Below are 25,337 nucleotides of genomic sequence, written 5' to 3'. Positions count from 1 at the left end.
ATATTGGAACCACTTTTTTATAGAGCCATGTAGCTATTAAAAATAAATGTAAACCTATAATTTATTGAACTTATCCAATTGATCTCACCTGATTCATTTGGTCCTCTGTTTACGTGTTCTCAATCATCAAGCTTCAATACCATATTCGATCTGAGGGCTGGATACATTTAGAGATGCCACCAAAAAACAGAGTGAGACCTGGGTTTGATTTTACAGGTATTTTGCATCTTTATTGCACAGCTCTCCTCTGTGTTCCTTTTATGCCAGGGACTTGCACATAATTTTATTAATGCCCACTATGATCCGCTTGAACTGGGGACTTCTAGGCAATTTTTCCAAAGTTTTGTTTTGCTGATTTGATGTCCTTGTCATATATTTTTTGTTCTGCCTACCAGGAAATCCCACTGCTCTACAATCCTCTGCATCTCCTGAGGAAGAGCCATTGGACCTGAGTCCAAAGAAGATCTACTGCCATAACTGTGGCTGGAGAGATTCCCTTAGAAATTCGTCCTTCTGTGTCCAGTGCCTTGTGGTCCTTAGGGATCCTGTTCTGAACCTCCCCATTGACATGAAACCAAACCTGAGTCAGACGACTGCTGAGCCCACCTTGGATATTCCACTTCAGCTCCCCTCTCCTGACACCATAGATCTGGGCTACTCCTCGTTTTCCTTTCCACCATCCCTGGAGGCAAGCCAGAGTGTCTTCCAGACCCCTGAGCCTGATGTGGTGTCCCCGGGTCCCTTGCTGTGCCGATTCTGCCAAGAAACTTTTGCTCTGCCTATTCTTCTGCACCATCATGTCAAGGAAAGGCACCTTCATTCATGCAACATGTGTTGCCGCATATTCAAGAATGACATGCTCCTCATCAGACACCAGGTCAACATGCACAGCTCAGCTCTGCCTTGCTATCCTCGGCCTGCCTTCTCCAAACGTGGCCCAGGCCGGCCTAAAGGCGTTGCTCATATGCTGCTGAAACCCTACACCCGCCCCAAACCTACTCATGTCTGCCAGGCCTGCTCTCGAGAGTTCTGGTCACCAGGCGTGCTCCACAAACACAAGTGCAACCCTCGGATGGTCCAGTGTACCACCTGTGGGGGCTATTTCGGCAGCCATAATTTGTTCTGCAAGCACAAAAGCCAGAACCTCTGCAGCAATTCCTGGAGGGCCATTGGGAAGGCAATGGCTCAGGCAGCATATGCAGCAGCTCAGGCAGCACACAGAGCAAACTCAACAAACCCACAGAGGGAGAGTTCAGGTGCAAATTTCCAGATCTTGAAGATAAACTTCACCACTCCTCATCACAGTGACTCTTCATTACCCTCCAGCAATGAGGAGGAGGAGCTGCAGAGTATGGATCGTTCAGGCGCAGAATCCCCTTCTGCATAGTCTGGTCAGGACTGCATATCATAATCTTAAATTAAATCTTAAATCTTAATTTTTTTTATTGCAGCATTTTGTTCAGAAAACAGGAGGCACATACTGTTTTTTGTTTTAAATATGTTGAGAATATGTGAAATCATTATTTTACAGACGCATCCCAAAAAAATAATAAAAAATATGTTCTGGCATTAAATATCCACCTTGTAGTTTTATGCTTTTTCACACTCTGTGCAAAGTTCCATTCACAGGTCAGGCAGGTAGCCTAGTGGTTAAGAGTGTTGTCCAGTAACTGAAAGTTCGTTGGTTCGAATCCTGAGCCCACTAGGTGAAAAATCTGCCAATGTGCCATTGGGCAAGGACCTTAACCCCAATTTCTCCTGTAAGTCACTCTGGATAAGAGCCTCTTCTAAAAGTCAAATATTATTTGTTATTGTAATACCCCTCCACGACAGTAGGTGTCATTAAGTGTGTAAAGTGCCGGATGTTTTTGTCCCACTGTTGTGTAGAAGACGGAAGCAGATCGGTCGCGGTTTGTGAGTGATTCAATTACAACAAATGGTGTGTTACAAAAAAATTAAACATACGTTTTAACCAGTATTTAGATAGATAGTAACATTGTGCAACAAGCGTTATACAGTATCACAGATCAGTCACATATGATAGTTTCTGGATATTTTTCGGACAGTGAAGAGCGCATGCCTCCACGGCCACAAGGTGTTTCTGTCCAGGTGGAGCATCTGAAAATTAGCCATCTTCACTGTTGCAATCAGAACTGAGGTGATCTGCGGAAGTCCATATGTCGTCATAATTTACCTGCTTATTCTGTCAATAGTTGTAGTAGGTAGGTCGTTTTTATTGACGTGGGGCATTTTTGCGCTTATGATTTTAATTAGGTTGGCTAAGTAACTAGCTACCGTTAGCTAGCTACAATTCAAAGTTAATATGGTGAATGTTGCCGTCACAGTCAGTGCGTTCATGTATTCAGCTCGCTCACTGCACTTGCTTGAATATGGCTAGTTACTTTTTGTATATTTTAGAATCATACATTGTCTTAGCTGTTTTCTGACTTTTTCTGCTAACATTAGTATAAAAGCATTCAACAGTTTGTTTTGTAATGGCAGTTATTTTTAGTGACACTGGAATTGTATTATGGTCTGGTCTTACTGTACATAATTCTGATGGCTTTTGTCCTGATCCTGAAATGGTGGCATTAGAGAATTATATCAATGGATTGTGTTTGTCTCACAGGTACCATGTCAGACTTCACCATTGATATCCAGCTGACAGAACTAGGGTTCCCTGACATCTTGCAGCCCAGAGAAACAACCTGTGTGAAGGAAACACCATCGCCTTCGGCCTCTAACAATATTTCCCCTGGATCCCTGGCCAACCTCCAAACCCCCAGTTCCTCGCCACCTCCTCCTGCTGCACTCACCCCCACAGCTGTGGTCCCAGAACTGGTCGGTGTAGAACAGCTGCTTTCTGTAGACTCACAGACTGCTTCTACAGTTCAGCAGGTTGCCTCACAGACTGGCACTCATATTACAGTAACCCCAAATCCCTCTGGGCCCCCTGAGACACTGACAATACTCTGCCCACCCCCTCCTTCTACACACAAACCTGTGGCAGTGCAACACACTTCACGGCCTGTTAGTCCCATATTGCTACCCAATAGTTTAGTAAGTGGTCAAAGCAATAGCCTTCACCAAAACCCCAAAATAACTAAAACTGTCCTGATATCTGTGTCTCATATTGGAGCTGGTACTGTGTTGACGTCTGTACCAGCTACTTCCACTCCCCCTGTTGAACACTTAAGAACCATTAAGAATGATTCCGAGCTGCCACTGGCAGACCAGACTGCAATGTTTCAGACCACTCCAAAACCTGTAAACACAGGGAAGCCAGGAAGGGCAGTTGCTGATAAAGCTGAGGAAGAAGAACCAGGTGAAAAAATTGGAGGAGGGAAAGGTGTTTTCGATGATGGGAAAGTGCAAGAACCTAAAGAGAAAGAAGCAGAAGTTGCAAAGAGTTTAGAGGAGGATTCTGAGGAAACAGATGACAGTGAGGTTTCTGAGAATGAGGATGATGACGAAGAGGAAGAGGAGGATGAGGAACTGGACCCAGGTAGGCTACAGCTCTAAAATCTTAATACCTTATTGTCAAACAACATTTTTTTGCCTTATTGTCAAACAACATTTTTTTTGCTTAAAACAGTTGTAAGTTCACATACGTTAAAGTACACAAGTCTATGCTTATTTCCTATTCATGTTGTTTGTTAAAGCTCCCAAACAGTCGTTCTGATTCCATTGTAAAATAGCCTTTTGAGTGACTAAAACATCAACTAATATTTTTTCCCTGATTAAAAATGCTCAAAATATGTCGAACTACCAGGAAGTCTGAAAAGGCAGACTGAGTGGGCGGGGAGCTAGTAGGCTGAGTGAGGCGAGGAGCTCACCTTGAGTGAAGTTTTTTTTTAAACACAGATGTCAAGCAACATGTTTGCAGTGAGATTATCTCAAGCAAATGTGCTGATGCAAAAAGCAACTAAAACAACATTGAAATTGCATTCAACATTCAATTCTGTCATACATCACATAATGGTTTCACACAAAAAAAATGTCAAACATAACTGTTTGGTTATGTAACAGCATCCATATAGAAAACATGTTGGCTAAATAATTTAGCTAGCTAGCCCAAAAGGAATTGTCAGCACTGTTTATCAGGTGAGCTAGCTAGTTCTTGGACAACTTCAGTTTCAATTTCAGTTCACTTTACAGGGGGAGGTTCAAAAGTGGGATTAAAATGGATTTCATTGTAATTTTTTGTCAACAATCTCCACAAAAAAAATGTTTGATGGAAAATAAAACACTATCTTGATTAGATATGTATTCAACCCCCTGAGTCAATACATGTTAGTCACTTAAAGAGCTTTGTCTCTAAGAGCATTGCACACCTGGATTGTACAATATTTGCCCATTTATTCTTAAAAAAATATTCTGTGTCAAATTGGTTGTTGATCATTGCTAGACAGCCATTTCCAAGTCTTGCCATTTTAGGTAATTGTCCAACTGGAGGATGAATTTGTCTTCCAGTGTCTGTTGGAAAGCAAACTGAACCATGTATTCCTCTAGGATTGTGCCTGTGCTTAGCTCTATTCCGTTTCTTTTTATAAAAAATAAAAAATCCCGTTCCAGTCCTTGCCAATGACAAGCCTACCCATAACATGATGCAGCAAACCACCATGCTTAAAAATGTGTAGAGTGGTACTCAGTGATGTTTTGTGTTGGATTTTCCCCAAACATAACGCTTTGTATTGAGGTAAAAAAAATAAAAAAAATCCTAGCCAAATTTTTTGCAGTAATACTTAAGTGCCTTATTGCAAACAGGAAGCCTGTATTCTGTACAGGCTTCGTTCTTTTCACTGTCATTTATAAATTCAAATTTTATTAGTCACATGCGCCAAATACAACAGTGAAACGCTTACTTAAGAGCCCCTAACCATCAATGCAGTTAAAAAAAAATACGGATAAGAAATAAAAGTAACAAGTAATTAAAGAGCAGCAGTAAAATAACAATAGTGAGACTTTATACTGTGCAGGGGGGTACCGGTACAGAGTCAATGTGCGGGGGCACCGGTTAGTTGAGGTAATATGTACAGTTGTGGCCAAAAGTTTTGAGAATGACACAAATATTAATTTCCGCAAAGTTTGCTGCTTCAGTGTCTTTAGATATTTTTGGCAGATGTTACTATGGAATACTGAAGTATAATTACAAGCATTTAATAAATGTCAATTACTTTTATTGACAATTACATGAAGTTGATGCAAAGAGTAAATATTTGCAGTGTTGTCCCTTCTTTGTCAAGACCTCTGCAATCCGCCCTGGCATGCTGTCAATTAACTTCTGTGCCACATCCTGACTGATGGCAGCCCATTCTTGCATAATCAATGCTTGGAGTTTGTCAGAATTTATGGGTTTTTGTTTATCCACCCGCCTCTTGAATATTGACCACAAGTTCTTAATGGGATTAAGGTCTGGGGAGTTTCCTGGCCATGGACCCAAAATATTGATATTTTGTTCCCGAGCCACTTGGTTATCAATTTTGCCTTATGGCAAGGTGCTCCATCATGTTGGAAAAGGCATTGTTCGTCACCAAACTGTTCCTGGATGGTTGGGAGAAGTTGCTCTCGGAGGATGTGTTGGTACCATTCTTTATTCATGGCTGTGTTCTAAGGCAAAATTGTGAGTGAGCCCACTCCCTTGGCTGAGAAGCAACCCCACACATGAATGGTCTCAGGATGCTTTACTGTTGGCATGACACAGGACTGATGGTAGCGCTCACCTTGTCTTCTCCGGACAAGCTTTTTTTTGAATGCCCCAAACAATCGGAAAGAGGATTCATCAGAGAAAATGACAGTACCCCGGTCCTCAGCAGTCCAATCCCTGTACCTTTTGCAGAATATCAGTCTGTCCCTGATGTTTTTCCTGGAGAGAATTGGCTTCTTTGCTGCCCTTCTTGACACCAGGCCATCCTCCAAAAGTCTTGGCCTCGCTGTGCGTGCAGATGCACTCACACCTGCCTGCTGGCATTCCCTCGCAATCTCTTTACTGGTGTTGCCCTAATCCCGCAGCTGAATCAACTTTAGGAGACGGTCCTGACACTTGCTGGACTTTCTTGGGCGCCCTGAAGCCTTCTTCACAACAATTGAACCGCTCTCCTTGAAGTTCTTGATGATCCGATAAATGGTTGATTTAGGTGCAATCTTACTGGCAGCAATATCCTTGCATGTGAAGCCCTTTTTGTGCAAAGCAATGATGACGGCACGTGTTTCCTTGCAGGTGACCATGATTGACAGAGGAAGAACAATGATTCCAAGCATCACTTTAATTTTGAAGCTTCCAGTCTGCTATTCGAACTCAATCAGCATGACAGAGTGATCTCCAGCCTTGTCCTCATCAACACTCACACCTGTGTTTAATGAGAGAATCACTGACATGATGTCAGCTGGTCCTTTTGTGGCAGGGCTGAAATGCAGTGGAAATGTTTTGGGGGATTCAGTTTGCATGGCAAATAGGGACTTGGCAATTAATTGCAATTCATCTGATCACTCTTCATAACATTCTGGAGTATATGAAAATTGCCATCATACAAACAGGCAGCAGCAGACTTTGTGAAAATTAATATTTGTGTCATTCTCAACTTTTGGCCACGACTGTACATGTAGGTAGAGTTATTAAAGTGACTATGCATAGATGATAACAACAGAGTAGCGGGGGGGGGACGACAATGCAATAGTCTGGGTAGCCATTTGACTAGATGTTCAGAAGTCCTTATGGCTTGGGGGTAGAAGCTGTTTAGAAGCCTCTTGAACCTAGACTTGGTGCTCTGGTACCGCTTGCTGTGCGGTAGCAGAGAAAAGAGTATGACTAGGGTGGCTGGAGTCTTTTACTATTTTTAGGGTTTTCCTCTGACACCGCCTGGTATAGAAGTCCTGGATAGCAGGAAGCTTGGGGCCATTCGGCACTACCCTCTGTAGTGCCTTGCTGCCGGAGGCCGAGCAGTTGCCATACCAGGCAGTGATGCAACCAGTCAGGATTCTCTCGATGGTGCAGCTGTAGAACCTTTTGAGGATCTGAGGACCCATGACAAATCTTTTCAGTCTCCTGAGGGGGAAGAGGTTTTGTCTTGCCCTCTTCACAGCTGTCTTGGTGTTCTTGGACCATGTTCACTTGTTAGTGATGTGGACACCAAGGAGCTTGACGCTCTCAACCTGCTCCACTGCAGCCCTGTTGATGAGAATGGGGGCGTCCTCGGTCCTCTTTTTCCTGTAGTCTACAATCTTCTCTTTTGTCATGATCACATTGAGGGAGAGGCTGTTGTCCTGGCACCACCCAGCCAGGTCTCTGACCTCCTCCCTGTAAGTTGTTTCATTGTTGTTGGCGAGACAGCCTATATGTCAGGCCTACCACTGTTGTGTCATTGGAAAACTTAATGATGGTGTTGGAGTCGTGCCTGGCTGTGCAGTCATGAGTGAACAGGGAGAACAGCAGGAGACTGAGCAAGCACCCCTGAGGGTGGGTTGAGGATCAGCGTGGCGGATGTGTTGTTACATACCCTTACCACCTGGGGGCGGCCCGTCAGGAAGTCCAGGATCTATTTGCAGAGGGAGGTATTTAGTCCCATGGTCCCAAGCTTATTGATGAGCTTTGAGGGCACTATGGTGTTGAACGCTGTCTGTAGTCAATTAATAGCATTCTCACATAGGTGTTCCTTTTGTCCAGGTGGGAAAGGGCAGTGTGGAGTGCAATAGAAATTGCATCATCTGTTGGGGCGGTATGCAAATTGGAGTGGGTCTAGGATTTCTGGGATTATGGTGTTGTGAGCCATGACCAGCCTTTCAAAGCACATTATGACATGAGTGAGTGTTACGGGTCGGTAGTCATTTAGGCAGGTTACCTTAGTGACTATGGTGGTCTGCTTAAAACATGTTGGTGTTACAGACTCAGACAGGGAGAGGTTGAAAATGTCAGTGAAGACACTTGCCAGTTGGTCAGCGCATGCTCGCAGTACATGCCCTGGTAATCCATCTGGCCCTGCGGCCTTGTGAATGTTGACCTGTTTAGAGGTCTTACTCACATCGGCTGCAGAGAGTGTGATCACACAGTCTTCTGGAACAGCTGTTACTATCATGCATGTTTCAGTGTTATTTGCCTCGAAGTGAGCTTAGAAGTAGTTTAGCTCGTCTGGTAGGCTCGTGTCACTGGGCAGCTCTCTTAGTAAGGGCGCCTGTATCTTTGTAGTGACTGGGTGTATTGATACACCAATCAAAATGTAATTATTAACTGCAACATGCTCAAGCTATCATCACTAGTCACATATCCCTGGGAAGTCTTTTTTTTTATCTACTGACTGGTCTTTGTGGTTGAATCTGTGCTTGAAATTCACAACTCGACTGAGGGGCCTTACAGATAGTTTTATGTGTGGGGTTCAGAGATGGGGCAGTCTTTTAAAAATCATGTGAGTCCATGCAACTTATTATGTGACTTGTTAAGCACATTTTTACTCCTGAGCTTGCCATAACAAAAGGGTTGAAAACTGATTGACTCAAGACATTTCAGATTTTCATTTTCTATTAACTTGTAAACATGTATAAAAACATAATTCCACTTTGACATTATGGGGTACCGTGTGTAGATCAGTGACACAAAATCTCAATTGAATCCATTTTTAATTCAGGCTGTAACGTAACAATATGTAAATACAGTGCCTTGCGAAAGTATTCGGCCCCCTTGAACTTTGCGACCTTTTGCCACATTTCAGGCTTCAAACATAAAGATATAAAACTGTATTTTTTTTGTGAAGAATCAACAACAAGTGGGACACAATCATGAAGTGGAACGACATTTATTGGATATTTCAAACTTTTTTAACAAATCAAAAACTGAAAAATTGGGTGTGCAAAATTATTCAGCCCCTTTACTTTCAGTGCAGCAAACTCTCTCCAGAAGTTTAGTGAGGATCTCTGAATGATCCAATGTTGACCTAAATGACTAATGATGATAAATACAGTCCACCTGTGTGTAATCAAGTCTCCGTATAAATGCACCTGCACTGTGATAGTCTCAGAGGTCCGTTAAAAGCGCAGAGAGCATCATGAAGATCAAGGGACACACCAGGCAGGTCCGAGATACTGTTGTGAAGAAGTTTAAAGCCGGATTTGGATACAAAAAGATTTCCCCAGCTTTAAACATCCCAAGGAGCACCGTGCAAGCGATAATATTGAAATGGAAGGAGTATCAGACCACTGCAAATCTACCAAGACCTGGCCGTCCCTCTAAACTTTCAGCTCATACAAGGAGAAGACTGATCAGAGATGCAGCCAAGAGGCCCATGATCACTCTGGATGAACTGCAGAGATCTACAGCTGAGGTGGGAGACTCTGTCCATAGGACAACAATCAGTCGTATATTGCACAAATCTGGCCTTTATGGAAGAGTGGCAAGAAGAAAGCCATTTCTTAAAGATATCCATTAAAAGTGTTGTTTAAAGTTTGCCACAAGCCACCTGGGAGACACACCAAACATGTGGAAGAAGGTGCTCTGGTCAGATGAAACCAAAATTGAACTTTTTGGCAACAATGCAAAACGTTATGTTTGGCGTAAAAGCAACACAGCTCATCACCCTGACCAAGCATCCCCACTGTCAAACATGGTGGTGGCAGCATCATGGTTTGGGCCTGCTTTTCTTCAGCAGGGACAGGGAAGAGGGTTAAAATTGATGGGAAGATGGATGGAGCCAAATACAGGACCATTCTGGAAGAAAACCTGATGGAGTCTGCAAAAGACCTGAAACTGGGACGGAGATTTGTCTTCCAACAAGACAATGATCCAAAACATAAATCAAAATCTACAATGGAATGGTTCAAAAATAAACATCCAGGTGTTAGAATGGCCAAGTCAAGTTTTATATCTTTATGTTTGAAGCCTGAAATGTGGCAAAAGGTCGCAAAGTTCAAGGGGGCCGAATACTTTCGCAAGGCACTGTCGTTGAGGGGTGTGAATACTTTTTGAAGGCACTGTATACAGTGCATTCGTAAGTATTCACCCCTTGACTTTTTCCACATTTTGTTGTCTTACAGCCTTATTCTAACATCGATTTAAATATTTTTTTCCCTCGTCAATCTACACACACTACCCCATAATGACAATGCAAAAACTGTTTTTTTGCAAATGTATACAAAAATACAAAATTAACTGAATAAGGCTGTAACTAAATGTGGGGAAGGGGTCTGAATACTTTCCCGAATGCACTGTTGTATGTATGCTTTCGTATTCAGAACCCTTCCCTTCTTCCACATTTTGTTACAATGCAGCCTTATTCTAAAATGGATAAAGTAAATAAATATTATCAGCATTCTACATTTTACATTTACATTTAAGTCATTTAGCAGACGCTCTTATCCAGAGCGACTTACAAATTGGTGAATTCACCTTCTGACATCAGTGGAACAGCCACTTTACAGTAGTGCATCTAAATCATTTAAGGGGGGGGAGAAGGATTGCTTTATCCTATCCTAGGTATTCCTTGAAGAGGTGGGGTTTCAGGTGTCTCCGGAAGGTGGTGATTGACTCCGCTGTCCTGGCGTCGTGAGGGAGTTTGTTCCACCATTGGGGGCCCAGAGCAGCGAACAGTTTTGACTGGGCTGAGCGGGAACTGTACTTCCTCAGTGGTAGGGAGGCGAGCAGGCCAGAGGTGGATGAACGCAGTGCCCTTGTTTGGGTGTAGGGCCTGATCAGAGCCTGGAGGTACTGCGGTGCCGTTCCCCTCACAGCTCCGTAGGCAAGCACCATGGTCTTGTAGCGGATGCGAGCTTCAACTGGAAGCCAGTGCAGAGAGCGGAGGAGCGGGGTGACGTGAGAGAACTTGGGAAGGTTGAACACCAGACGGGCTGCAGCGTTCTGGATGAGTTGTAGGGGTTTAATGGCACAGGCAGGGAGCCCAGCCAACAGCGAGTTGCAGTAATCCAGACGGGAGATGACAAGTGCCTGGATTAGGACCTGCGCCGCTTCCTGTGTGAGGCAGGGGCGTACTCTGCGGATGTTGTAGAGCATGAACCTACAGGAACGGGCCACCGCCTTGATGTTAGTTGAGAACGACAGGGTGTTGTCCAGGATCACGCCAAGGTTCTTAGCGCTCTGGGAGGAGGAAACAATGGAGTTGTCAACCGTGATGGCAAGATCATGGAACGGGCAGTCCTTCCCCGGGAGGAAGAGCAGCTCCGTCTTGCCGAGGTTCAGCTTGAGGTGGTGATCCGTCATCCACACTGATATGTCTGCCAGACATGCAGAGATGCGATTCGCCACCTGGTCATCAGAAGGGGGAAAGGAGAAGATTAATTGTGTGTCGTCTGCATAGCAATGATAGGAGAGACCATGTGAGGTTATGACAGAGCCAAGTGACTTGGTGTATAGCGAGAATAGGAGAGGGCCTAGAACAGAGCCCTGGGGGACACCAGTGGTGAGAGCGCGTGGCGAGGAGACAGATTATCGCCACGCCACCTGGTAGGAGCGACCTGTCAGGTAGGACGCAATACAAGCGTGGGGCCGCGCCGGAGATGCCCAACTCGGAGAGGGTGGAGAGGAGGATCTGATGGTTCACAGTGTCGAAGGCAGCCGATAGGTCTAGAAGGATGAGGGCAGAGGAGAGAGAGTTAGCTTTAGCAGTGCGGAGCGCCTCCGTGATACAGAGAAGAGCAGTCTCAGTTGAATGACTAGTCTACACAATACCCCATAATGGCAAAGCTAAAAACAGGCTTGTACAAATTTTAGCAAATGTTTATATTAAATTAAAAAATGAAATACCTTATTTACATAAGTATTCAGACCATTTGCTATGAGTCTCAATTGAGCTTGGGTGCATCCTATTTCCATTGATCATCATTGATGTTTCTACAACTTGATTGGAGTCGACCTGTGGTAAATTTTACATTGATTGGACATGATTTGGAAAGGCACACACCTGTCTATGTCAGGGGCCACAGTTGACAGTGCATTTCAGAGCAAAAACGAAGCCATGAGGTCGAAGGAATTGTACGTCGTGCTCTGAGACAGGATTGTGTCGAGGCACAGATCTGGGGAAGGGTACCAAAAACATTCTACAGCATTGAAGGTCCCCAAGAACACAGTGGCCTCCATCATTCTTAAATGGAAGAAGATTGGAACCACCAACACTCATCCTAGAGCTGGCCGCCCAGCCGAACTGAGCAATCGAGGGAGAAAGGCCTTGGTCAGGGAGGTAACCAAAAAAACCAATGATCACGCTGACAGAGCTCTGGAGTTCCTCTGTGGAGATGGGAGAACCTTCCAGAAGGACAACCATCTCTGCAGCGCTCTAACAATTAGTCCTTTATGGTAGAGTGGTCAGACAGAAGCCACTCCTCAGTAAAAGGCACATGACAGCCTGCTTGGAGTTTGCCAAAAGGCACCTGAAGACTCTCAGACCATGAGAAACATGATTCTCTTGTCTGATGAAACCAAGATTGAACCCTTTGACCTGAATGCCAAGCATCACCTCTAGAGGAAACCTGGCACCATTTCTACGATGAAGCATGGTGGTGGCAGCAGCATGCTGTGGGGATGTTTTTTAGCGGTGGGGAGAATAGTCAGGATCAAGGGAAAGATGAACGGAGCAAAGTATAGAGCGATCCTGAGTGAAAACCTGCTTCAGGACCTCAGACTGTGGCGAAGATTCACCTTCCAACAGGACAATGACCCTAGGCACACAGCCCAGACAACGCAGGAGTGGTTGCGGGACAAGTCTCTGAATGTCCTTGAGTGCCCCAGCCAGAGCCCGGACTTGAATCCGATCAAACATCTCTGGAGAGACCTGAAAATAGCTGCGCAGCAACGCTCCCCATCCAACCTGACAGAGCTTGAGAGGATCTGCAGAGAAGAATGGGAGAAACTCCCCAAATATATGTGTGCAAAACTTGTAGCGTCATTCCCAACAAGACACAATGCTGTAATTACTGCCAAAGGTGCTTCAACAAAGTACTGAGTTAAGTCTGAATATTTATGTAATTGTTTGTTTTGTAAATTAGCAGACATGTCTAAACCTGTTTTTGCTTTGTCATTATGTGGTGCTGTGCATGTCTGTAGATTGATCTTTTTTCGGGGGGATGAATACTTTCCGAAGGGACGTGTGTGTGTGTGTTGGTGCACGCACACACACAAAGAGGCAGTACCAGTCAAAAGTTTGGACGCACCTCCTCATTCATGTTTTTTTTTTTTGCATTTTTACTATTTTCTACATTCTAGAATAATAGTGAAGACATCAAAACTATGAAATAACACATGGAATCGTCCTCTCACTGTCAACTGCGTTTATTTTCAGCAAACTTAACAGGTGTAAATATTTGTATGGAACATAAGATTCAACAACTGAGACATAAACTCAACAAGTTCCACAGACATGTGACTAACAAATTGAATAATGTGTCCCTGAACAAAGGGTGGTGGGTCAAAATCAAAAGTAACAGTCAGTATCTGGTGTGGCCACCAGCTGCATTAAGTACTGCAGTGCATCTCCTCCTCATGGACTGCACCAGATTTGACAGTTCTTGCTGTGAGGTGTTACCCCACTCGTCCACCAAGGCACCTGCAAGTTCCCAGACATTTCTGTGGGGGAATGACCCAAGCCCTCACCCTCCGTTCCAACAGGTCCCAGACGTGCTCAATGGGATTGAGATCTGGGCTCTTCGCTAGCCATGGCAGAACACTGACATTCCTGTCTTGCAGGAAATCACGCACAGAACGAGCAGTATGGCTGGTGGCATTGTCATGCTGGAGGGTCATGTCAGGATGAGCCTGCAGGAAGGGTCCTTTTCAGCATCAAAAGCCTGTAATACACTGAAGGTCCAATAGGTTCCCCACTGTGCAAACATGTCTACAATATATAAGGTTTTTACAAGTTTCCATGGTCTCCCCATACTAGTGAGCGTGCAACTCTCCAAACATTTCCCCCACTCTTCCCTACCAGGCAGTCAAGGAAATTCTGACAAATATTTTTCAATGCAAGTAAAAGTTAGTAATGTTACGAGTAAAGTAGGAAGCCCAGGTTTCAAGGCGATGAGATATTAATGTTTCAAGAAAAAAGGAATGTGTATATATTTGGCCTGGCCAAACTGTTTTATATGCTGACTAAATGGAACGGCTAATTATGCATTTTTTTACTCCACTGGCCAATTGAGACATGGATTTTGTGTGTGTGCCATTGAGGTTGAATAGGCGAGACGACAAAAGATTTAAGAGCCTTTACAACGGGGTAGGTCCCAGGCGCACCGGTTTATGTCAATAACTGCAACGCTGCTGAGTTTAAGCTCAACAGTATCCCCTGTCTATCAAGAATGGTCCACCACCAAAGGGAAACCAACCAACTTGACACAACTGTGGGAAGCATTGGATTCAACATGGGCCTACATCCCATTGGAACCATTTCGACACCTTGTAGAGTCCATGTCCTGACGAGTGGAGGCTGTTCTGAGGGCAAAAGGGGTGCAACTCAATATTCATGTTTTGTACATTGACTACCAGACAATGTTCATATGTCATGACTGTCAGTCCGAGGTGGAAGCAAGTCATTATTTTTCATGTTGCAAGTCTCAAGTCACAAGGTCCGGTTCTCATGTTGAGTCCCATGCAGAATTGGTTGGGTCAAGTCCAAGTCGTGCGTTCTAAGAGCTAGTCGAGTCGCACGTCAAGTAAAAAAATCTATATTTTCATGCAATGACTTGTTCAACTACAAGTCTTTGTCTATTTCTTGAGGATACCAGACAGCCCTGTTCTTTATTTTGTCTCTAACATATTTTGATTATGTAATTATTCATTTTAACAACAAATTCCAAATGCAAGTAAATGATTAATTTCAAGCAATGTTGACATGCCAAGAGAGCAGTAGACTTATGCTAGTTGTTTGAAGCCCCATTGCTGGTGAGCTTGCAAAGTAAACAGTAAATATTATTAATCACCAGATATTTTTGGAGCTGCATGTTTGCGCTGCATCCGATCCTATAGCTGTACAGCATGTGACTCGAGTCCACACCTCTGCTATCAATGTATAGAAGTTTGTATGAATCTTCTATTTAGCATGTCTCTTGATGTAATGACATGACAACTGCGTCTGAGTTCTTGGCAACCCTTCACCCGCTTTTGTTTCATGCTGTCTGAAGACCTAGCTTGCCAGCTACTAGCTAACACACGACACAGATGAAAGCAGAAACCTCTAAGTATCTTTGCCTTAGATGAATAGGGGAAACCTCTAATTGCACTGTGTCAGCAAATACAGTATAGTCACATTTTGGCACCAGTAGTAGACTAGTTACCTAGCTTTGTAAACCACGCCCCTCCGAAACGAGGTAAGAGAATATGACAATACCATTGGTGTATTCAAATTTGAGATTTTGTGATCACAAAATGCCCTTAATATTCCCACCTCTTGAATCCTGGTGTTTGACATTGGGGAGGGGACCAGTAACTTTATAATCAAACTTATCAATGAAGAAGCCACAGTCATTCTTTATACTTTAGGTATCCCAGTTTGATCTAGTTTCATCCAAATATCATCAATTTCCTGAAAACGTTTTGACTGTGCTGGACCTTTAACACCCTTCCCCCTTTGCCTTTCAGAAGCAGAGCCTGGGGGTTCAGGCGAACACCGCTGCAGTGTCTGTGACCTCGTCCTTTCCTCCAGCTTCCAGCTCCAGGAGCACATGAACCTGCACACAGGGGCACGCCCCTACTGCTGTGCCGAGTGTGGTAAGCGCTTCTGTCAGCTGGCCAACTACCGCTCCCACCTGCGGACGCACGCCCAGCCCCAGACCTCAGTCCCACCCGTACAGCTCCGCTGCCGTGTTTGCCTGAAGGGCTTCGATTCTGAGCAGGGTTTGAAGGACCACCTAGCCAAGTCCCACTTTGAGAAGGAGTTCTATGAGTGTGACGCATGCAAGCGCATCTTCACCTGCCTGACCAAGTGTGAGGAGCACCTGGAGGAGCACAAGCGCGAGCTGGCGGACCACGTGTGTCTGCAGTGCTGCCGCCGCTTCCGCCTGCGCCGCTCTCTCCGACGCCACAAGGAGCGGGGCTGTGTCCGCAGCTATCGCTGCACCGACTGCCCCATGAACTTCAGCCGCAAGAATGCCCTCCTCAAGCACAGCTTCTCCCACCTGGGCCTGCTGCCTTACACCTGCATCCAGTGCCGTGCACATTTCCGCCTGGCCAGGCTCTACCGTAAGCATGAGTGTGAGCCGGAGCGGCTCCACTGTGTGGCATGCCTGGGCGTCTTTCAGAGCCACAACGACTTCCAGAGGCACAAAAGGGAGACTGGCTGCTGGGGCCAGCAGGGGACCAAGGGGGATGAGATCCGCTGTATGGAGTGTGGCCAGGCCTTCTCCACGGCTGACGAGCTGAAGAATCACGCCGGGGCCCACCAGAGGGTGATGACCTGCTCCGAGTGCGGCAAGGGCTTCCGCTCGGCCTTGATGCTGATGTCACACATGGGGGGCCACGCAGGGTCGAGGCCCTGTCTGTGTAAGAACTGTGGCCTGGGCTTCCCTCACCAGCAGGGTTACGAGAGCCACCTCAAGGACTGTGGACGCAAACCCCCTCCTGTGGTGAGTATGGGTTACCCCCCTAAGGACTGTTGCAATAGACTGATATATGTTTGTCACTGTATATGGCTCTTTAAAAGTATTTTCATATTAGTTTAGTTTTAGTTGGATTGGATAGAGAAGGGTACAAGTAGCTCTCTGTTCACTGTTGTAACTCTCTCTTTGTGCAGATGGCTCCAAAGAAACCACGGAAGGACCCCCCTGCTGCTCCTTCCAAACCCCTACCCCAGCTCGCTCCAAGGCATCTCCCTGCTCCTGTGAAGAAACCAGAGAGTCAAGTGTCAGCACCACTTCCTACTCTGATGAGAATGCCAGGCACTGCCCCTGCCAGAGTCACTATGGGAGTCCATAACACCACTACTGTCCGTGTGGTGAGCCCTGACCAACCCACCAAGGGGCTGTGGAAGCTCAGCCTGGACAAACAGCCACCTCCTGGGGTGTCCTTGGTTATGTTTGTCCCTGCCAACACCCCTCTGGCCTCTGGCCTCTCTGGCCCATCCTCCACCCCCCAGCTTCCAGCCCTCTCAGGCACACAGCCCCAGTGGAAGGTATTCAACCCAGCACCAAATCCAGGAGCCCCTCCTCCGGTGCTGTGCCAGTCCAGCTTCACCTCTGAGCTGGGCCTGAGCCTCATAGCAGAGGCAAACCGGCGCTACTCCTCTGATGCCCCGCTGGATCTGGCATTAAAGACAGCTGACTACGAACAGGAGCCTGCTAATTTACTACCTCTTGATCTGTCTAACAAGTCGACTTTCTCCACTCCTCCTGCTAACCTTGTAGTCAAGACTGAACCGAGAGACCCTGGGTTTGCAGAGGAGACTGAGGAAGAAGTATTCACAAGTTTAACAGGAGATAAAAAGGGGATAGTCTTTCAGAGTAAGAGGGAGCCAGGAGAGGATTCTAAAATGGAGGCTATGGCTCAGAAGGGGGAAAATGGAGAAGGGAGAGGAGATGAAGACAGGCAAAATGACAGCAGAGATGATGGAAAAACTCAGTCTCAAATGAAGAAGTCACCAACGCCGGGAGTCCCGTCAACACTACAGCTCCTGACCGTCAAACAGAAGAACACTGCCAAAGTGGATCCAGTGAATCAGCTGAAAATCGAGTCAGTCAGCTCTTTGCACTCCAAAATGCTTCGGGGCTTAGTCCAGATAAAGCAGGAACCACTGTCTCTCGAGCCTGACAGTGGAACACAGAGCTCAGACTTCTGTTGGTCCAGCCCGCTGACAGCATTGAAAAGCAAGATGGAGCCAGACGTGGGGCTGGACTTGAGATGGGATGGGGGCACCCCAGGCTGTGTGCTCGACTTGAGGTTGAATGGAGGGAACCCAGCCAGTTGTGATGTGGCGGAGAAAGCAGAGGAGAGTAACATGGAAGGAGACGGTGTAGAGGAGGAGCTTGATGGTGGCGAGGAGGATGGAGCAACAGAGGAGAAGAAAGCAGATAAGGTTGGATCGGAGGAGAAGAAAGAGCAGAAGGATGGATCGGAGCAGAAGGATGGATCGGAGCAGAAGGATGGATCGGAGCAGAAGGATGGATCGGAGCAGAAGGATGGATCGGAGCAGAAGGATGGATCGGAGGAGAAGGATGGATCGGAGGAGAGGAAAGAGGAGGATGGAATGGAGGAGAGGAAAGAGAAGGATGGATCCGAGCAGAAGGATGGATCGGAGCAGAAGGATGTATCAGAGGAGGAGAAGGATGGAACGGAGGAGAGGAAAGAGGAGGATGGAACGGAGGAGAAGGATGGAACGGAGGAGAGGAAAGGGAAGGAGGATGGAACGGAGGAGAGGAAAGAGAAGGATGGAACAGAGGAGAAGGATGGAACGGAGGAGAGGAAAGGGAAGGATGGAACAGAGGAGAAGGATGGAACGGAGGAGAGGAAAGGCAAGGAGGATGGAACGGAGGAGTCTGACACACCTGTTGATGAACCTACAGCCCATAACCCAGAGACACAGCTCCCCTCCTCTCCCATCCCCTCTCCTCCCTCCTCACCACCATGTAAAAGACGAAGGTCACTAAGGACAAGGGAAAAGCCTAGAGCCCTACACGACTGTTTATTATAAGGGCAGTACTTTACAGAGTAAAAAATAAGATTGCTGACAACAATGTTAATGAGGCTGCTTTTTAATGGCCCGAGGAACAGAGAACAACCAAGCCTAATGTAAAACAATTCATACTCGGCCTGTTATTAATTCATAATAGCAACACATTTTGTGAATTAGTGGTGATTTTGATAAACCATGCCTCTACATTAATTTGCCCTCGGGATTTGGTTGCTTTCCTGTATTCCAATGATTTTTTTTTTGTTAGACATTGCAAGTCTTCAATTGCTATGTTTAATGTACCTGCTAGTGCTTACAGAGCTAGCCAACAATCCTGGTTGTTAGCTGCTTACTGTGTGGCAAGCGATTGAGATTAGGGTAAATAGTGGCTATTGTTTTCTATATTACAGTAGTTGCGTATGCTGGCAATAGGATCATGCACTTCTTCCAGTGTTACCGCACACATTTCCAAACACTCCATATCTATTTGACTATACCAATATAACTTATTTGTTATTTTTTTGTTATAGGTTGTCTAGTTAGTCTTCAATTGAATGTCATTGTAATTTTGTAGTTTCTATTCAATATAAGCTGCTGTATGGGACTTCAGTCGCCAAGGTTTCTTATTCAGGTACTGATGGAGAATGTTTGGGAGCCAGGATTTAATGTACTGTCAACTTTCTGAGAAATGTTTCTGAACAGCTCGGTTTTTGTTTGATTTGAGTTCCATAATGGGTAAAATATGCAAGAAATATGTGCTGTCCAATTGTAATGTTAAATTGACTTGTATATCTTTTTCTATCACGTTGAATGTCTTACCCCAACTTCAACTGAATGGTTACAGTGTTTTGTAGAGTTTTAAAACATTCTGTTCAGAAATTGGGATCTTAAAGGATACAAATAAAGATCAACGTGTCGGAATGGTATGGAGGGGTTTTCTTGGAAGCCTCCTTTCATTGACCTATACAGAACTCTTACTTGAGTCCTGGAGAGGAACGCGGGAAGGCACTATGGTAAGTATTTGTCTCATTTTAAACACACTGATATAAATATTAATATAACATAACCTAACATTTAACCAACGCGTTGTAATTCCAGTGTTGAATTTTGAAATGTTAATAAATGATGAACTCGGCTAGGTAGGTCTGTAATTATATAGCCCTACCTCCTCGAGACAGTTGGATAGTGCTAATGCGCACAGTACAGAGCTCGGTTGAAGAAAAGACTACAAATATTGTCACATGGTAAGAAAGCCCGGAAATAATTTGTCAAATCCGGCGAAGATAACACAAGTAGGGAAATGTGGCGGGCGTAAAGAACACAACAGCTTGCAATATATATCCCTTTCAGTGTCGATCGAAAGACCGTTGGGTTACGAAGCTCAAATTCCTTTCTCTTGCTTCGAGCAATGTAGGCTGATGAAACGAACAGACGGCAAAAACTTTGTATAACTGTACACATTATTCTACATGGACAAAGACAAGTTCGCTGTGAGCGTAAGTATACAGGCCTGTCAATAAAATGCATATTTTGAAGAAGTGAGAATATGATTGTGTAGCCTATTTGTATCCATAATAAGAAAGGAACCAAAAATCAGTCTTGGATTAAAAAAGTATTATTGTAAAAAATATATATAATACAGTTTAAATATTTGTTAAACTGTTAACTATTGCTAATGTATATGTAAGTTACAAATTAAACATGTTGTAGTTTAAGCAATCTCATTGCTATTTACAATTGACACCTATCCTTCCTCTTCATTTCCCCACCCAGCATGACCCATGCTCCTGGTTGGAGATGCACCAGTTCATTGGAGACCTGATGGTGTCTGGGGGGGCTCTGGGGCTAAAAGATGCCCCACCAGCAGGCTCAGCCCAGCCCAGACAGGTCCAGGCCCAGGCAGAGAGCATTAGAGAGGCCAGAGACATCAGTGGACAAGGTGAGTGGAGAACATTGTGGAGTAATAGGAAAGGACAGGGAATACTAAGGAAACTTTTGTTTTCATAGGTAATGGCTTGTCTGGCTTTATAATAAATCTATTTTCTTGCTTTTGTCTTTTCCCCCACTTGCACACAGCTCAGCACCATACCTGCACTTGCCCTGGCTGCCCATACTCTTCCTCATTTTCCTCCTTCCAGACCATAAAGCCCAGAGGCACTGTGTCCTCACAGCCCGAGCCCAGCAGCACCTACAGCCCAGAGCTCAGTCAGCCCCAGAGTCAGGCCAAGGAGACCAGCACCCAGAGCCCAGCCCCTACCACTCTCACTACCCAGGGTACTTCTTCACCAAGCCCCCTGCCCCAAATCCCCACCTTCCCTTGTTTCTGCTGCCGCCGGGGCTTCCAGACCTGCACCCAGCTACTGCACCACCAACAGGGGGCAGCAGACTTTCCCTTCTCCCAGACACACACCCACTACCACCACTGCCCACTTACCACCTGCCTGCCCCACCACCACTCCCACCATGGCCTGTCCCCTGGCACCTTCCCCTGCCTGTCCTGCCAGCATTCCTTCCCCTCCTGCTCCCAGCTCCTCCGCCACCAGCAGGGCCACAAACCCCCCCAGAACCATGTTGGAGGGGTGACCACAGTGTCCCCCACCCTACACCCATGCATGCACTGTCCAGCCTCCTTCCCCCGACCCTCTCAGCTGCTACAGCACCAGCGCACCCAGCACGCTCACAAGGCTGGCGGCTTTCTGTGCACCGAGTGCGGGCGCGCCTTCAACTCCCACTCCAACCTCCGCATCCACCTCAACGTACACACCGGCGCCCGGCCCTACTCATGCCCTGACTGCGGCAAGAGTTTCAGCCAGTCGGGAGCGTTGAAGATCCACCGTCGCATCCACACTGGGGAGAGACCCTATACCTGCACCTACTGTGGGAGGGGCTTCCCCCACCTGGCCGGGGTCCGGGCCCACCAAAGGACCCACACAGGTGAGAAGCCCTACCGCTGCACCCAGTGTGGGAAGTGCTTCACCCAGTCGGGGGCACTGAAGATCCACACTAGGATCCACACTGGGGAACGGCCGTTTGTGTGCAGCCTCTGTGGGAAGGGCTTCTCCAACCGCTCCGGCATCCGCTTCCACCAGCGCACTGTCCATGGGATGGTGTCGGATATGGGAGGGGGTGGAGGAGCCGGTGGGTCCCATAGGGGGAGCCAGAGTCTAGGCAGCTCAGCTGCTGTGGGACACCCCAGTGCCAATCCAAACAGGATATGCAACAGCCCCCATACTGACGTGTGCTCTAGCATTACTCCTGCCCCGACCAAAATCCTTTCCCCTGGGTCTCTCCTTGCTCCTCCAGGGTCAGGTCTGACTATAACCTCAGACAAAGAGCCCCAGTTCCAGTCTAGCGGTGTGAAGATCCCCTCCGGAAGAGCAGAACCAGACAGTAGCAGGGAAGGGAGGGCTCAGCTGTACACCTGTGAGGACTGTGGGCTGCGTTTTGGGGACGCTCCCTCCAGAAACAGACACCAAACTCTGGAGCACTACTCCACAGAAGGGGTAGAGGAGGATGACCTGGGGGACACTGAGGGGGAGGGAGAGATGGAAGCTTGATGCAGTAGATTGTTGGATCAAAGGCTAAGGGAGAGGTGAGAACTGGAATGGGAACATGGAGAGGTGAGAAGAGGCCAAAAGCTTGAGGCTCATCGAGGAGGAAAATGTGTAAAGGCATGTTGGTGAAGGGAGGGTGAGAAGACAAAGTAAAAAATTAAGTGTCTATCAATAGGATCTATGACATATTTAAGATTGAATTCCACTTTAAAAGATGCACTCCAGGCCTAAGGAAGTCTTTTGCGATAGTTTTCACATTTTGTGAGTCCAATTTTCTCTTTGTCAAAAAAAGTCAAGTACCGGCCTCCTCTGTACTGCAGCACCAGCTGTGCCACCAGAGACCCTGGGTTCGCGCCCAGGCTCTGTCGTAACCGGCCGCGACCGGGAGGTCCGTTGGGCGATGCACAATTGGCCTAGCGTCATCCGGGTTGTGGAGGGCTTTGCCGGTAGGGATGTCCTTGTCTCATCGCCCACCAGCGACTCCTGTGGCGGGTCGGGCGCTGTGCGCTAACCAAGGTCGCCAGGTGCACAGTGTTTCCTCCGACACATTGGTGCGGCTGACTTCCGGGTTGGATGCGCACTGTGTTAAGAAGCAGTGCGGCTTGGTTGGGTTGTGTATCGGAGGACGCATGACTTTCAACCTTCGTCTCTCCCGAGCCCGTACGGGAGTTGTAGCGATGAGACAAGATAGTAGCTACTAAACAATTGGATACCCCGAAATTGGGGAGAAAAAGGGGTAACAAAAGTAAAGTACCATGATTAGGCTACTAAAGATGATATTTGAGAGCTTTGGATTATTTATTTATTTTACTGGTTTAGCAAAATCCACAGATAACATAATCTCAAATATATGACACTGTAAGACATTGTCCCATAGGGCAGCGCACAATTGTCCAGCGTCGTCCGGGTAAGGGGTTTGGGCGGGGTAAGCCGTAAATAAGAATTTGTTCTTAATTGACTTGCCTAGTTACATAAAGGTTAAATAATACATAAAAATTAAGTGCAGAAGCGAGGATATGTTGTATTTAGCATCATTATGTAATATATATTTTGTAATAATAGAAACTGATATTGTATGTCTATAGGCCCTTATACTTGTGTATATCAGTTTATCTATTTAGCTCATTGTGCCTTGATCTCAGATTAGATCATTCTAGTACATAAAAAATACATATATTTGCATAAACCACACTGTACTAAACTTCATGACAACTGATATGTTAGTGGTTTAGTGATTTTTATTGAGGATCAATATCTTCACTGTTGGAAGATATTTCTTATACAAAGTATATTTTTTATCAGGATCATTTCTCAGAGACACGTGGTTTGTTGACCTTTTTCTATTGCTTCAGATCTCCACCTAGTGGACATTTAGAAACATAGCAGCAGAAACACAGACACTGAAACTAGTCTGTCCACGGAGGTCCGAGTGTCTTCGGGTTTTAGCTGCTCCCTTGTCCTTGATTTATGAATTGCGGTCACTAATTAGTAAGGAACTCTCCACATGTGGTTGTCTTGGGCTTAATTGAAAGGAAAAGACAAAAATCTGTAGACACTAGGACCTCCATGGAATGAGTTTGACACCCTTCTCTAGATCAGTGGTTCCCAACCAGTGGTACTAGGACCACTGGGAGTACTTGGCCTATCCACAGGGAGTACTTGAGAAAATACTGGTAAAATGCACATGAGGGGGTATTTCAGCAGTGGAGGCTGCTGAGGGGAGGATGGCTCATGATAATGGCCGGAATGGAGTAAATGGAATGGAATGGAATCAAACGCATGAAAACCATTTGTTTGATGTATTTGATACCATTCCGCTCCAGCCATTATCATGAGCGTATCCTACCAAATGAAGGTGCCACCAACCCCCTGTGCTTCAGGAGTAGTCCAGACCGAGCACAATTCAGGTGGGGGTCCAGTTACTGAAAAAGGTTGAACTATTGATCTAGATATCTGTGTTGCCTCCCACTATTTCAAATGTTACTGTTGCCTGTGGTCTTTATTTTCCAGACACTGAAACTATTGAAACTTCTGTATGGCCAACTTCCCTTCTTTGGTATTCTGTAGCCTCTAGGGAAGTTCACAAGTCTGATTGAGGACTTTTTTACCGAAGATTGTGTTGGTTTTCTATGATTGTGTGTTGATGTGAATATTTGTCTATATTGATGTATATAGTGTGTATGTATACAGACAGGGCTCATCTGTAAAAGAGATGTCTCCCTGTCAAAATACATTTTATATATCCATCTGTTTTTCCAAGTAGACCAGTTTTCAGTAAATTATTGCCCTCGGTCATTCAGGGTTGTTTAAAAATATAATCTATAGGGCCTTTTGTAATGATAATTTCATTCCAGCCTCTGGTCCAAGATGTGCTTCTGAGTGTCTCAGATGTTTACTAACTGGTATAAACTGATACTAAAACCACGGTCAGCTGGGATTCCCAACAACAGGCAAGGCTTGTACAATTATCTGGGAGATCTTATATCAGACATATAGCATGACAAGCCACTAGTGATGACACTACAGAAATAGCAGAATTGGTTTACTAGAAACAGAAAAATGAAAAACGTATGAGAAGGGCGTTCTTGGGAGTATGACAAATCAAAATGTGTCCATGAAAAGGCTCTGTTTCAAGTTTGTTCACGGTTCCTCGAAACTCAACAGCATTTCACAGTACCTTTTGGTAAGAGATTATTTTGTTATAGGTCTTGCAAGTGTTTATTTGGTCGCGCTGAAACGATCTCAAGTGCTGCGTAAAATCAGGCGACGCAGAACAGTCATTCATGGGTAAAGAGCGTCCTTCCACTTGTCATGATATGTAATTAAGTGTAAACGGAACCATTTTCGGACCCACCTGAAGTCGGGACAGGTTTGGTTAATGATAGGTAATTGACCTATAGATGGCAGTACGTCTCTCCAATCATGATCCTGGTGAGCTACCGTCCTGAGCGAAAAACTACAGGAGGGTAGCTCTCCAGGAACCGGGTTGGAGAACCAGGCATGACACGGTCATTAAAGTAGGATTTTAAAATATTAGGTACGTGTTGTGGTTAGGGTAGGGACTTTCCAATGATCCGTATAGCACTGACCTGCGTGAAACTACGTCAACATCCTGAGGACACGGAGACAAGTGACGCACTAACAAGTGATTGGTAGTTGGAGCGTATACTCCCATTGTTATCAATATATACACGTC

General features: G+C 45.7%; 2 protein-coding genes across 2 annotated transcripts; both read left to right on the top strand.

The window, feature by feature from the left end:
* Positions 1-1,887: 1,887 nt before the first annotated feature.
* LOC135521994 (uncharacterized) lies at positions 1,888-19,508 on the top strand. The gene is made up of 4 exons (XM_064947852.1): positions 1,888-1,939; positions 2,630-3,505; positions 15,566-16,548; positions 16,716-19,508. Exons 2-4 carry the CDS (start codon positions 2,635-2,637, stop codon positions 18,606-18,608), a joined length of 3,747 nt encoding a protein of 1,248 aa, XP_064803924.1. The 5' UTR covers positions 1,888-1,939; positions 2,630-2,634; the 3' UTR covers positions 18,609-19,508.
* A 363-nt stretch (positions 19,509-19,871) lies between these two features.
* LOC135521992 (zinc finger protein 629-like) lies at positions 19,872-24,403 on the top strand. The gene is made up of 3 exons (XM_064947850.1): positions 19,872-20,083; positions 20,361-20,526; positions 20,664-24,403. The coding sequence occupies exons 1-3, from the start codon at positions 20,057-20,059 to the stop codon at positions 22,142-22,144; spliced, it is 1,674 nt and encodes a 557-aa protein (XP_064803922.1). The 5' UTR covers positions 19,872-20,056; the 3' UTR covers positions 22,145-24,403.
* Positions 24,404-25,337: the final 934 nt, after the last annotated feature.

Source organism: Oncorhynchus masou, chromosome 30 (genome assembly GCF_036934945.1).
Source record: "Oncorhynchus masou masou isolate Uvic2021 chromosome 30, UVic_Omas_1.1, whole genome shotgun sequence".
In the NCBI taxonomy this organism is placed as follows: domain Eukaryota; kingdom Metazoa; phylum Chordata; class Actinopteri; order Salmoniformes; family Salmonidae; genus Oncorhynchus; species Oncorhynchus masou.
This window is presented reverse-complemented; position numbering and strand designations above follow the sequence as displayed.

What these genes read in the sequence shown, in the direction of transcription:
- LOC135521994 (XM_064947852.1), top strand. Translation starts at nt 2,635, where the DNA reads ATGTCAGACTTCACCATTGATATCCAGCTGACAGAACTAGGGTTCCCT. An exon ending in GGATGAGGAACTGGACCCAG is followed by an intron (nt 3,506 to 15,565) that starts GTAGGCTACAGC and finishes TTTGCCTTTCAG; the next exon opens with AAGCAGAGCCTGGGGGTTCA. An exon ending in GACGCAAACCCCCTCCTGTG is followed by an intron (nt 16,549 to 16,715) that starts GTGAGTATGGGT and finishes CTCTTTGTGCAG; the next exon opens with ATGGCTCCAAAGAAACCACG.
- LOC135521992 (XM_064947850.1), top strand. Translation starts at nt 20,057, where the DNA reads ATGGACAAAGACAAGTTCGCTGTGAGC. An exon ending in AAGACAAGTTCGCTGTGAGC is followed by an intron (nt 20,084 to 20,360) that starts GTAAGTATACAG and finishes TTCCCCACCCAG; the next exon opens with CATGACCCATGCTCCTGGTT. An exon ending in CAGAGACATCAGTGGACAAG is followed by an intron (nt 20,527 to 20,663) that starts GTGAGTGGAGAA and finishes ACTTGCACACAG; the next exon opens with CTCAGCACCATACCTGCACT.